We start from the raw sequence: 10,529 nt of genomic DNA on the forward strand, positions 1-10,529 counted from the left end.
TAATACTGATTTCTCCAGGCAATCAAGAACAGATTTGTGTCTTGCGTCTATGAATGTAGACTTGTGTAGTATTTCTGCTGAGATCATCCCAATCTCTCTTACGGACCACAAAGCAATCTCTTACTATAGTCCTGCAAAATCATCTTAATGCAAACTCAATCATTCTCAAATCAGTCAAAATAGAGATTACACGTCTCAAGTATTTTTAATACAGAACAATGAAATATTTCAGTGTTGGCAGTCATCTTGCTCAGGTTCATAAAGAACAGGAAGATAACATTATATTTGGAATTACCTCACTCCTAAACAAAGGGTCTAATAACTTTTCAGATATAGATAAAACAAATATGGCAGAAATACAAAGCAAACTAGACAACATCTATACAAAAGTCTGAAGGAGCCTTTATAAGGTCCAGGAAAAGATGGAGGACGGTGAACAGAATACCTCCTACTTCTTTAGATTAGAAAAGAATCATACGTTAAATACTATTCATCAATTAAAAATGAATGATCAAATATTAAAGGACCCTAAAGAGATCTTCTACTGTAGTCTGTACGCGTCACAATATGATGCTAAAGCCTCACATGATCTCTTCAGTGGGAGGGAATAAAAAAATAAATCATTTAGATAAAGCTAACCAACCTATTAGTTCAGAAGAAATAACCAATTCAATTCATAACTTAAAAAATAATAAGTCTCCCGGAACTGATGGGCTAACCTCAGAATTTTACACGTTATTATATACTAGCCCCTTTCCTTCATTCAAGTCCAGCCTCCCATCTCCCATGAATCAGGGGTTAATTACTCTTACTCCTAAGCAACATATGTGAATATATATGAGAATGGTGGCCTTAATTTGTTAGATTTCACTGCAATGAACCATAGCTTTAAGATTAATTGTATTAAGCATCACTTAAAAACCCCACTTCTGTCTGGATGTTATCCTTCATGCTTTTGCAAATATTGGTGCTTAGTTTTGTTCTGTTGTGTAATTATAATATAGATACAATTCCAGCTAAGTGATCTGCTTTCCACAAACAAGTGCTCCTCGGTCATTAATATATAAACACAATTGTTCTCCGCATCGCTGTATATCATCTGGAATAACAGAAACATTCTCTATAAACACATCTCTTTTAAAGAACTGGTTTGACAGCGATATTAAATTGGTCAGTGTCTTTAGATGTTACTAACTCTTGTGCTGGTTTTTCATCATACCTCAGGAGTAATAATACAGCTATTCGTACTCTTCTCCAAAGGGAAATTGTTACTGTACCTTATATTTTGTGTCACTGGGTCTCCTTATTAAATGGAAAATTGATTTGCTGGAGGAAAGTGTGGTTGTTACCACAAAAATATCATCTTTGAAATAAGGTTAAAGAAGTTTCTTATAAACTTATTCACAGATTTTATCCAGCAAATCATTATTTACAAAAATTTAAAAAAGGACTATATATATACATATATATATATATGTGTGTGTGTGTGTGTGTGTGTACATATACAGAAATTGCCTAAAACATTTGTAAGATTAAAATAAGGTTAAGGTTAAAATATTTTTACATAAATATTATTTTTTAGGTTTCATTTAACTTTGCTATTTCTTCTATTTATTAAATTTGTCTTAACCATGTTTTATATATTTTCAGTATCAGTATATATAGATATATATTGGAATAAAAAATGCAAATGTTGTAAACATCACTTTTTTCAAATTGATTATTGATTATTATATTAATTATTTTTATTATTTTGTTTTTTGTGCCATGTGGGTTAAAGATTTCTACAGGAGAGCATGTTTGGTTTTGTTCCCATCATGGCTTTAGCTGCGTTACTCATCAGCAGTTATTGAGCTGAAGATAAACGTGTTAACATGACATTACATGACTTCTGATGAGTCACTCATCCACAGCAGACTCCGAGCTTAAACTATTAACCTCATGCACAAAACACTTTTATTCCATTTAAAGTTACTAAACCGCTACAAAAATATATTTTCCAGCTCAGGCCTGAAGCAGATTAACTGAAGGACCAGAAAACAAGTCTAATAACTAGCAGATATCATCACAATACACTATTTACAGTCAATATCCTTGTACTGCTTGTGAAGAAAACATCTGTAAAAAGTAAAAAGATGCATCTCACATCAAAGTGGATTCTGGAGCAACTTCAGTTTACACAGAAACCAGTTCCAAATGTATCAACCTGAAAATGAAGTAATGAATACATGCAGAAGTTAATGCACATGTGAATATAGATGTTATTAGATAATAATGTTTATAGTATAAAGGTGTTGGTGTTATTTGAACAGATCTCCTCTGGTTTCTCCTCGCTGGAGCTGATGAAGACTGAGGTTGTGTGGGATTGAAGGATCTGTGGTCGCCCTCTGCTGGAAGACAAAGACAACACTGACACACAAACCAGGAAGGGTTTCTAATTACAGACTAAACACTGAGTTTCAAAGGCATCAGTCATCAAATACAGTTTACACACAGAATAGATTGATATGCGTTTATGCAACATTATAATCCATAAACTACAGCAAAACAGCATTAAACCAAATATGTGTCCCTGCAGCACAAAAGCAGTCAGGAGTAACACAGGTATATCTGTAGCAATAGACAACAATACATTGTATGGATCAAAATGATACATTTCTCTTTTATAACAAAAATCATTAGGATATTAAGATCATGTTCCATCAAGATATTTTGTACATTTCCTACCGTAAATATATCAAAACTTAATTTTTGATTAGTAATATGCATTGCTAAGAACTTCATTTGAACAACTTTAAAGGAGATTTTCTCAATATTTAGATTTTTTGCTCCCTCAGATTCCAGATTTTCAAATATTGTCCGATCCTAACAAACCATACATCAATGGAAAGATTATTTATTCAGCTTCAGATGATGTAGAAATCTCAATTCAAAAAAATGTACCCTCATGACTGATTTTGTGCTCCAGGATCACTAATGTTTGCCGATTGCACTAGTTTTTCTCTTAAAGACTGGGACCTGGATAACTCAAGCACTTCTTTTAGTCGCTGCAATACATCGATCTTTCTCTACACTGATGCTGTCAATCTGTTGTTTGTAACAAAGCTCTCAACACGAACAGTTTGGTCTGAAACAGAGATCAGGAGGAACAAGAACACAGTCAAAGCTGAGCTGAAATCAACAGAGGAAAGATTCGACGAGTGTACCCGTGCTTGATTATGGTGATGTGGTGTATCAGTTCGCACCATCATATCTTCTTTCCTCTTTAGATGCCGTTTATCATGGTGCTTTATAATTTATATCAGATTGTAAATCCTCAACTCATCACTGTATATTGTATAACAGAGTAGGTTGGTCTTCTTTGTTTATCAGAAGAAAAATGCACTGGTATTTAATTATTTCTAAAGCCATTTTGGGGATGTTGCCGTCATATCTCTGCTGTCTTATAAAACTGAATTTTTTTATAAGCATGTAACAAAAACAAGAAACAGTTGAGTTGGGAAGAAAGCAAGCACCTCAAAAATTCCAAAAACGGCAACAACATCATTCAAAAAGGTCTCCAGTATAATGGATAGATAAAATAATGTTAAGTAAAATGAAAAATGAAAAACTTCTTGCACTGGATGTGCTGGTTTGGGCTGCAGTGGTCTCATAAATAAAACACCGGTGATTCACAACTACTTGAACTCACATGCACATTAAGTAGCCTTGTTGACAAGTTTGGCTGAGTAAGGGCAAAACACACAAGATATAGTAGTCAATAGTCAATATTGTTTGTATAGTGCTTTTAACAATGCAAATTGTGTCAAAGCAGCTTTACATCGGCTTGATATAATGCTGGGTGGCTTTATATCAGCTTTAAAGTATTTAGTATACAGTATTTGAGGAAGTCGTGGCCTAATGGTTAGAGAGTTGGACTCGTGATCCAAAGGTTGTGGGTTCGAGTCTCGGTCCGGCAGGGATTGTAGGTGGGGGGAGGGAATGTCCAGCGCTCTCTCCACCCTCAATACCACGACTGAGGTGCCCTTGAGCAAGACACCGAACCCCCAACTGCTCCCCGGGCGCCGCAGCATAAATGCCCACTGCTCCGGGTGTGTGTTCACGGTGTGTGTGTGTGTGCACTGCTGTGTGTGTGTGTGTGCACTGCTGTGTGTGTGTGTGTGTGTGTGTGCACTGCTGTGTGTGTGTGTGTGCACTGCTGTGTGTGTGTGTGTTTTAAATTTGCCAAGATGTCAGGCGCTCTGGCTCCCGGTAAACATTGGACTATGGTGTCTGCTGCCTCTATTTTCACATTCCGTACAATAGAATCGCCAACAACCAGAGCACTTTCATCAGGTTTCTCAGTGGGTGCGTCACTGAGTGGGGTGAACTTTTGTGATGTTCTGATCAGAACAGAAGAGCGGTGTTTTGACCCGAGACTAGGCCGCCTCACAGTCACCCAGCTGCCCTGCTGCACAGACTCTACTGGAACCGAACAATGTACAGGACTCCCTGAGCTAGTCGCATCCAAAGCAGTATCTACAGCCCTCACATTCTTACTGTCCTCAACTAAAGTTTGGATGCGTGTCTCTAATTCTGAAATCTTCTCTGTCAGCCTAACTATTTCCCTGCATTTATCACATGTGAATCCCTCATCGCCGACAGAGAAAGATAAACTATACATGTGGCATGACATGCCAACAACAATAGCAGGAGAAGAAGCCATTACTCACCGTGACTGATGAAGGATTCGCTTACCGCTGCTGTTTGATGAACTCGTGAGAAACGGAGCGAGAAAAAAAGCAAACAATAATAGGTGCGAATAGAAACACGAATGGAACCGAGAGTGACAAGCTAACCGGCTAACGAATGCTAACGCGCTGCACGTGCGGTTTTAAAAAGCAAACGATCAAATTAGTTTGATAGATAATACCAGAAATATGGTGGGAATTAAGTTATATATTATCACTTTAAACAACAGAGAGTGAAAGTAAGATAGAGTTTCAAGAGAAAAGCGAAGCTACCAGTGTTGCCAATTTAGCTATTCTGTAGCTAGATTTAGCGACTTCCCCACCGCTTTTCAGACTTTTTTCAAAAGTTTAGGGACAAATATAGCAACTTCTTGGACAAACCTTATCTAAGTTCTTATCTTGCCTACTGATCTCTATTCATCTTTATATAGATCAGTGAATTTGGCATTATGATGTCATCTAGTGACATTTAGCTACCAGAAGCAATCAATGAGCGTATCGCTAGTGCTTCCAGAGCGCTGTAGTACAGTACCACATCTTTAACTCATCACATAAACTGTAGTGTGACTCAATGGACAAAAACAAACAAAACTATGCTGCCAGAAAACAGTTTTCATGAAGTACAGCAATTTATATATATATATATATACATATGTCTGAGTGTGTGTGTGTGTGTGTGTGTGTGTGTCTACATCATTAACGCTCATCAATCACTGAATATGAAATGCTGAGGATGTCATAATATTCTCATGAGACAATCACATTCCAGCTGGACAACAGCACAGACACACCTCATACATCAGTTCCAATGATCCTTAAATCAAGTCTGTTTCTGTGAAAGAGCAGCTTTAGTGCTTTCCTTGATTGTAATGCATCTTATTTTAGCAGCTCAACACATAAAAGACAAATAATCTCAAATCGAGCATCTAAAAATCATCAAAATGAGCACATTTATTTAAATCAAAGTCATTTATATCACGTCTAAATATAACATTCATATATATATGTGAATATTTTTATTATTGAAACATGAAAGATGACCAAGAAAAAAAAGAGAGACAAATACAGATGATAAAAGTACAAGAGATTTCACCGGGGTTGTTATAACTAACACTAAAACATAAAATAAATTTTAAAAAGTAGTCTTTGCCAAGAAAACATTTCTTATTTTCATTTAGTTTAATTTGATGTACTAAAAGAACTCAAAACTGAAATAAAAAATAATAAAAACTGCATATAAATAATTATTAAACCTAATAAAAATGACAAAAACTCAAAGCAAAACTTTAAGAAAAATTATGAGAACTGTTTAAACATAAAATTAATAAAAATGACAAATACAAAAATTATAAAAAACATTAAAAAAAAACTAAACTTACAAATGAAAAAACACAAAACAAAATTACTAAAACTTAAACAAAATTGATAAACACGACATTTAATTTTTTTTAAAAACATAAAAATTACAAAAACAAAACATAAACATATAGGCATAAAAAAAAGACTAAATCTGACAAAAACTCAAATGAAAATATAAAAATAAAAACTAATTCAAACTATTAACATATTAATAGCTTCTCAGTAATACTACAATAACCCTGGATTCCCCAAGTATTTCCCAAGCATCTGACAAACAAATGGGAAAAAAATCAAATAAATAACAGGTGGAAAAGAGTGCTGGAGTGCTTGTCTATTGGGGAAGCACATTAATTCCAGGTCTGTATGAGGTTATATGGAAACAGTGAGCCTGACAGAAATAGTGCCGCTCGCACGCTCCGGCGATGTGGCACTGAGGTGCGAGGGCCGCTGGCCTCCAAACGTCTAATTGATGACAACGATACGTGAGCTAATGAGAAACGCCGGCCTTCGAACTCTGGCAGGAGCATCATGATCCACATTTAAACCATGTCAAAACCCTGCAAGACTTTCTAGGGGCTCTGCAAGATTCTTGGCCGGCCCATATAAACACCGGCGAGCGTCTCCGAGAGCCAAACCTTCCTCCGAGTCTACAGTCATGAGAGGTTTGTCGTATTCGCAGAAGAGCCTGAGCGTCAGCGGCTCCAGCCGGATGAGGGTCCAGAGCCCGTCTCCGTCCCGATGCCGTGGATCCTCGTACAGCCGCGGACGGACCGGATTCCAGGGCCAGGCGGTGGAGGTGGCCACCGAGATCCATCAGCATCACGCCAACGAGAAGGAGGAGATGCAGGAGCTGAATGTGCGCTTCGCCGGATACATCGAGAAGGTCCAGGCGCTGGAGCAGAGGAACGCTGCTCTGAGAGCCGAGCTGGAGGCCCTTCAGGGACGCTTCAAGGGAGGGCCCACCGGCCTCGGGGACGAGTACGAGCTCAAGTTTAAAGAGATGAGGGAGCTGATCGAAGCTCTGACCGCTGAGAAGGGCACGGCTGATATTGAGAGAGGCTACATCGAGGAGGAGGTGGAGGTCTGGAGACTCAAGCTGGAGGAGGAGCTGGCCATCAAAGGTGAGGCTGCTGGACTCTAGTGTTGGACGATATGCTCAGTTATTATATTGTTCATATAGACCAGGGGTATTCAGTTAAAGATCCAAGAGGTCCAGTCTCTGTATTTCTTTCCCTGCAGAGGTCCGGAGAATATATATATATATATGTGACACTGGAGCACAAAACCAGTCATAAGGGTCCATTTTTTTTTAGTTGAGATTTATACATCATCTAGAGCTGAATAAATAATCTTTCCATTGATGTATGGTTTGTTATGATCGGACAATATTTGAAAATCTGGAATCTGAGGGAGCAAAAAAATCTAAATATTGAGAAAATCTCCTTTAAAGTTGTTCAAATGAAGTTCTTAGCAATGCATATTACTAATCAAAAATGAAGTTTTGATATATTTACGGTAGGAAATGTACTAAATATCTTCATGGAACATGATCTTAATATCCTAATGATTTTTGTCATAAAAGAGAAATGTATAATTTTGATCCATACAATGTATTGTTGTCTATTGCTACAGATATACCTGTGTTACTCATGACTCCAGGGTCATATATTGTTAATATAGACAATATCATCGTGCTAATTTATATAATTATTTATTTAGTTTCACTGCTGGAAAGTGAACCAACTCCAGCCTGAGGTTAAAAGCAGCCTAATGTCAAGTCAAGTTATTTATATATAGTGCTTTTACAATACAGGTTGTGTCAAAGCAGCTTTACAGGTTCAATGGATGTTAAAGGTTCTTCATGGAACCAATGCCAATAAACACTTAAAAATAAAGGTTCCCAAATCTGGGGTTTCACAGTAATGCCATCGAAGAACCCTTTTTGGTTCCCCAAAGAACCTTTCAGTGATAGAACAGTTTAACAATCTAAAGAACCTTTCGTGGAATGAAAAGGTTCCAAGGATGTTGAAGGTTCTTCATGGAATCATTGATGCCAATAAAGAACCTTCATGTTTAAGAGCATATTGCACGACTAAAACAAATGCATTCTCTTTATGTAACGTCACATCAACACCATTTTTACGTGAGCTCGCTCTTGACTCCACAGAGGAGGCTGAGATGATTCTCCGCGAGTTCCGTCAAGACGTGGACAACGCGACGCTACAGAAGGCCGACCTGGAGAAGCGCATCGAGCAGCTGGTGGCCGAGATCGAGTTCCTCAAGAAGCTCCACGACGAGGAAGTCGCTGACCTCCTCAAGCAGATCGAGGAGTCCAAGGTGACGGTGGAGCTGGACTCCGACAGACCGGATCTGGCCGCTTACCTGCGCAACATGCGTGCCGAGATCGAGTCTGTGGCCGCTCGCAACGTCCAGGAGGCCGAGAAGTGGTACAAGGGCAAGTTTGACACTCTGAAGGTCCAGGCCAGCAAACACCAGGACCAGATGAAGACCATGAAGGAGGAGATCAGCGTCTTCCACAACCAGGTGACAGATATGTCATGATATTTAACATGCAAGATATTGTTACCGTGATTAATTATTTATTACAAATGATTCAGATTCCCTCTCTGACAGCAGATGGCGCTGGTGGAACAGCAGAAATGCAGCGGTTTCCCTGGAAACCCAGTAAACAAAGCAGCGCTACTTTGTTTCTGAAAGCTGTTTAAATGATTTAAATAACCATTCAGATCCTTGCATTCGCAATGGTGTTCATCACAGCGCCAAATACTTAAATATTTAGACTTAATAGGCTATTTATTTTCAAACTTTTTTTACGTTTTAATCTGGACTACAACATGCCCTAGATATTGTTTGAAAATGTTGTTCAGTCACACTTTATCACTGCAAAAAATCTTTTTCTTCCTTGGTATTTTAGTCTTGTTTTCTAGATAAATATCTAAAAATTCTTGAATCAGGATGCATTTACTTAAGTAAAATGCTTGTTTTCTGAAAATATTATATAACTTTTGTTAGTTTTTGTCTAAAACAAGCAAAAATATCTTCCAATGGGGTAAAAAAAAAAATTCAAAGGCTAAACAGGATTATTTTTCTTACCCCATTGGAAGATATTTTTGCTTGTTTTAGACAAAAACTAACAAAATTTATATAATATTTTCAGAAAGCAAGAAACATTTTACTTAAGTAAATGCATCCTGATTCAAGAATTTTAGACAAAAATACAAGGCAGAAAATCATTTTTTTGCAGTGTACTTTAAGGCTCCATTAGTTAACTTTAGTTAATTCATTAGTTAACACAAACTGCCAATGAACAATTCTTCTAAACATTCATTAATCTTAGTTAAGTTCAATATTTAATAACATGTTGTTAAAATCAAAAGTTGCAACTGTGCAAGCTGAGCTAATATGAACTAACAGTTATTTTTTTAACAGATTAATAACTTCTGTAGCAACTGTAGCTATTGCTCATTGTTAAAGTTCATGCATTAACTAAGATTAACTAATGAATCCTATGGTAATGAGCTTTATAATTCTTTTGCACTTTAATCTGTGTGAATTTTTTTACTTTATACATTTTTTGTGTATTGCTTTATTGTATTTAAATGTTCGGTTCTTTTGTTCTAAGAAAAAAGTTATTAAACCTGTTATACTTTATGACAACACTTTTTTTGCAACTAAATTTCGATAACATGACAATATCATATGTCCCTGCAGCACAGAAGCAGTCATGAGTAACACAGGTATATCTGTAGCAATAGACAACAATACATTGTATGGATCAAAATTATACATTTCTCTTTTATGACAAAAATCATTAGGATATTAAGATCATGTTCCATGAAGATATTTAGTACATTTCCTACCGTAAATATATCAAAACTTCATTTTTGATTAGTAATATGCATTGCTAAGAACTTCATTTGAACAACTTTAAAGGAGATTTTCTCAATATTTAGATTTTTTTGCACCCTCAGATTCCAGATTTTCAAATATTGTCCTATCATAACAAACCATACATCAATGGAAAGATTATTTATTCAGCTTTAATATGACGCATAAATCTCATATACCGTGATAAAGGCATTATTAATCGCAGCATGAACCTGTTTCCAGGTGACGGACCTGCAGAACCAGATCGACGGGCTGCGGGCGAGGAACGCGGCGCTGGAGCAGCAGCTGGAGGACATGGAGGCGGCGCACCTGGACAAGGCGGCCGGTCTGGAGGACATCATCGGCCAGCTAGAGAGCCAGCTGTGCGAGACCAAGATGGAGATGGGAAAATACCTGGCTGACTACCAGCAGCTGCTGCACATCAAGCTGAAGCTGGACGCGGAGATCGCCACCTACAGGAAGCTTCTGGAAGGAGAGGAGAAGCGGCTCGGGATCTCCATCGCAGAAGGTCTGTCTGGAGATGCAGCATGA

General features: G+C 37.4%; 1 protein-coding gene across 1 annotated transcript; it reads left to right on the top strand.

Annotated features, from left to right (window-relative positions):
* Positions 1-6,744: 6,744 nt before the first annotated feature.
* LOC306855519 (vimentin-like) lies at positions 6,745-10,529 on the top strand (the record flags this gene model as incomplete). Its single annotated transcript, XM_079394277.1, has 3 exons — positions 6,745-7,210; positions 8,257-8,633; positions 10,221-10,529. The coding sequence occupies 3 exons, from the start codon at positions 6,745-6,747 to the stop codon at positions 10,527-10,529; spliced, it is 1,152 nt and encodes a 383-aa protein (XP_079250403.1).

Source organism: Barbus barbus, assembly GCF_936440315.1.
Source record: "Barbus barbus genome assembly, chromosome: 36".
NCBI classification, from domain to species: Eukaryota; Metazoa; Chordata; class Actinopteri; order Cypriniformes; family Cyprinidae; genus Barbus; species Barbus barbus.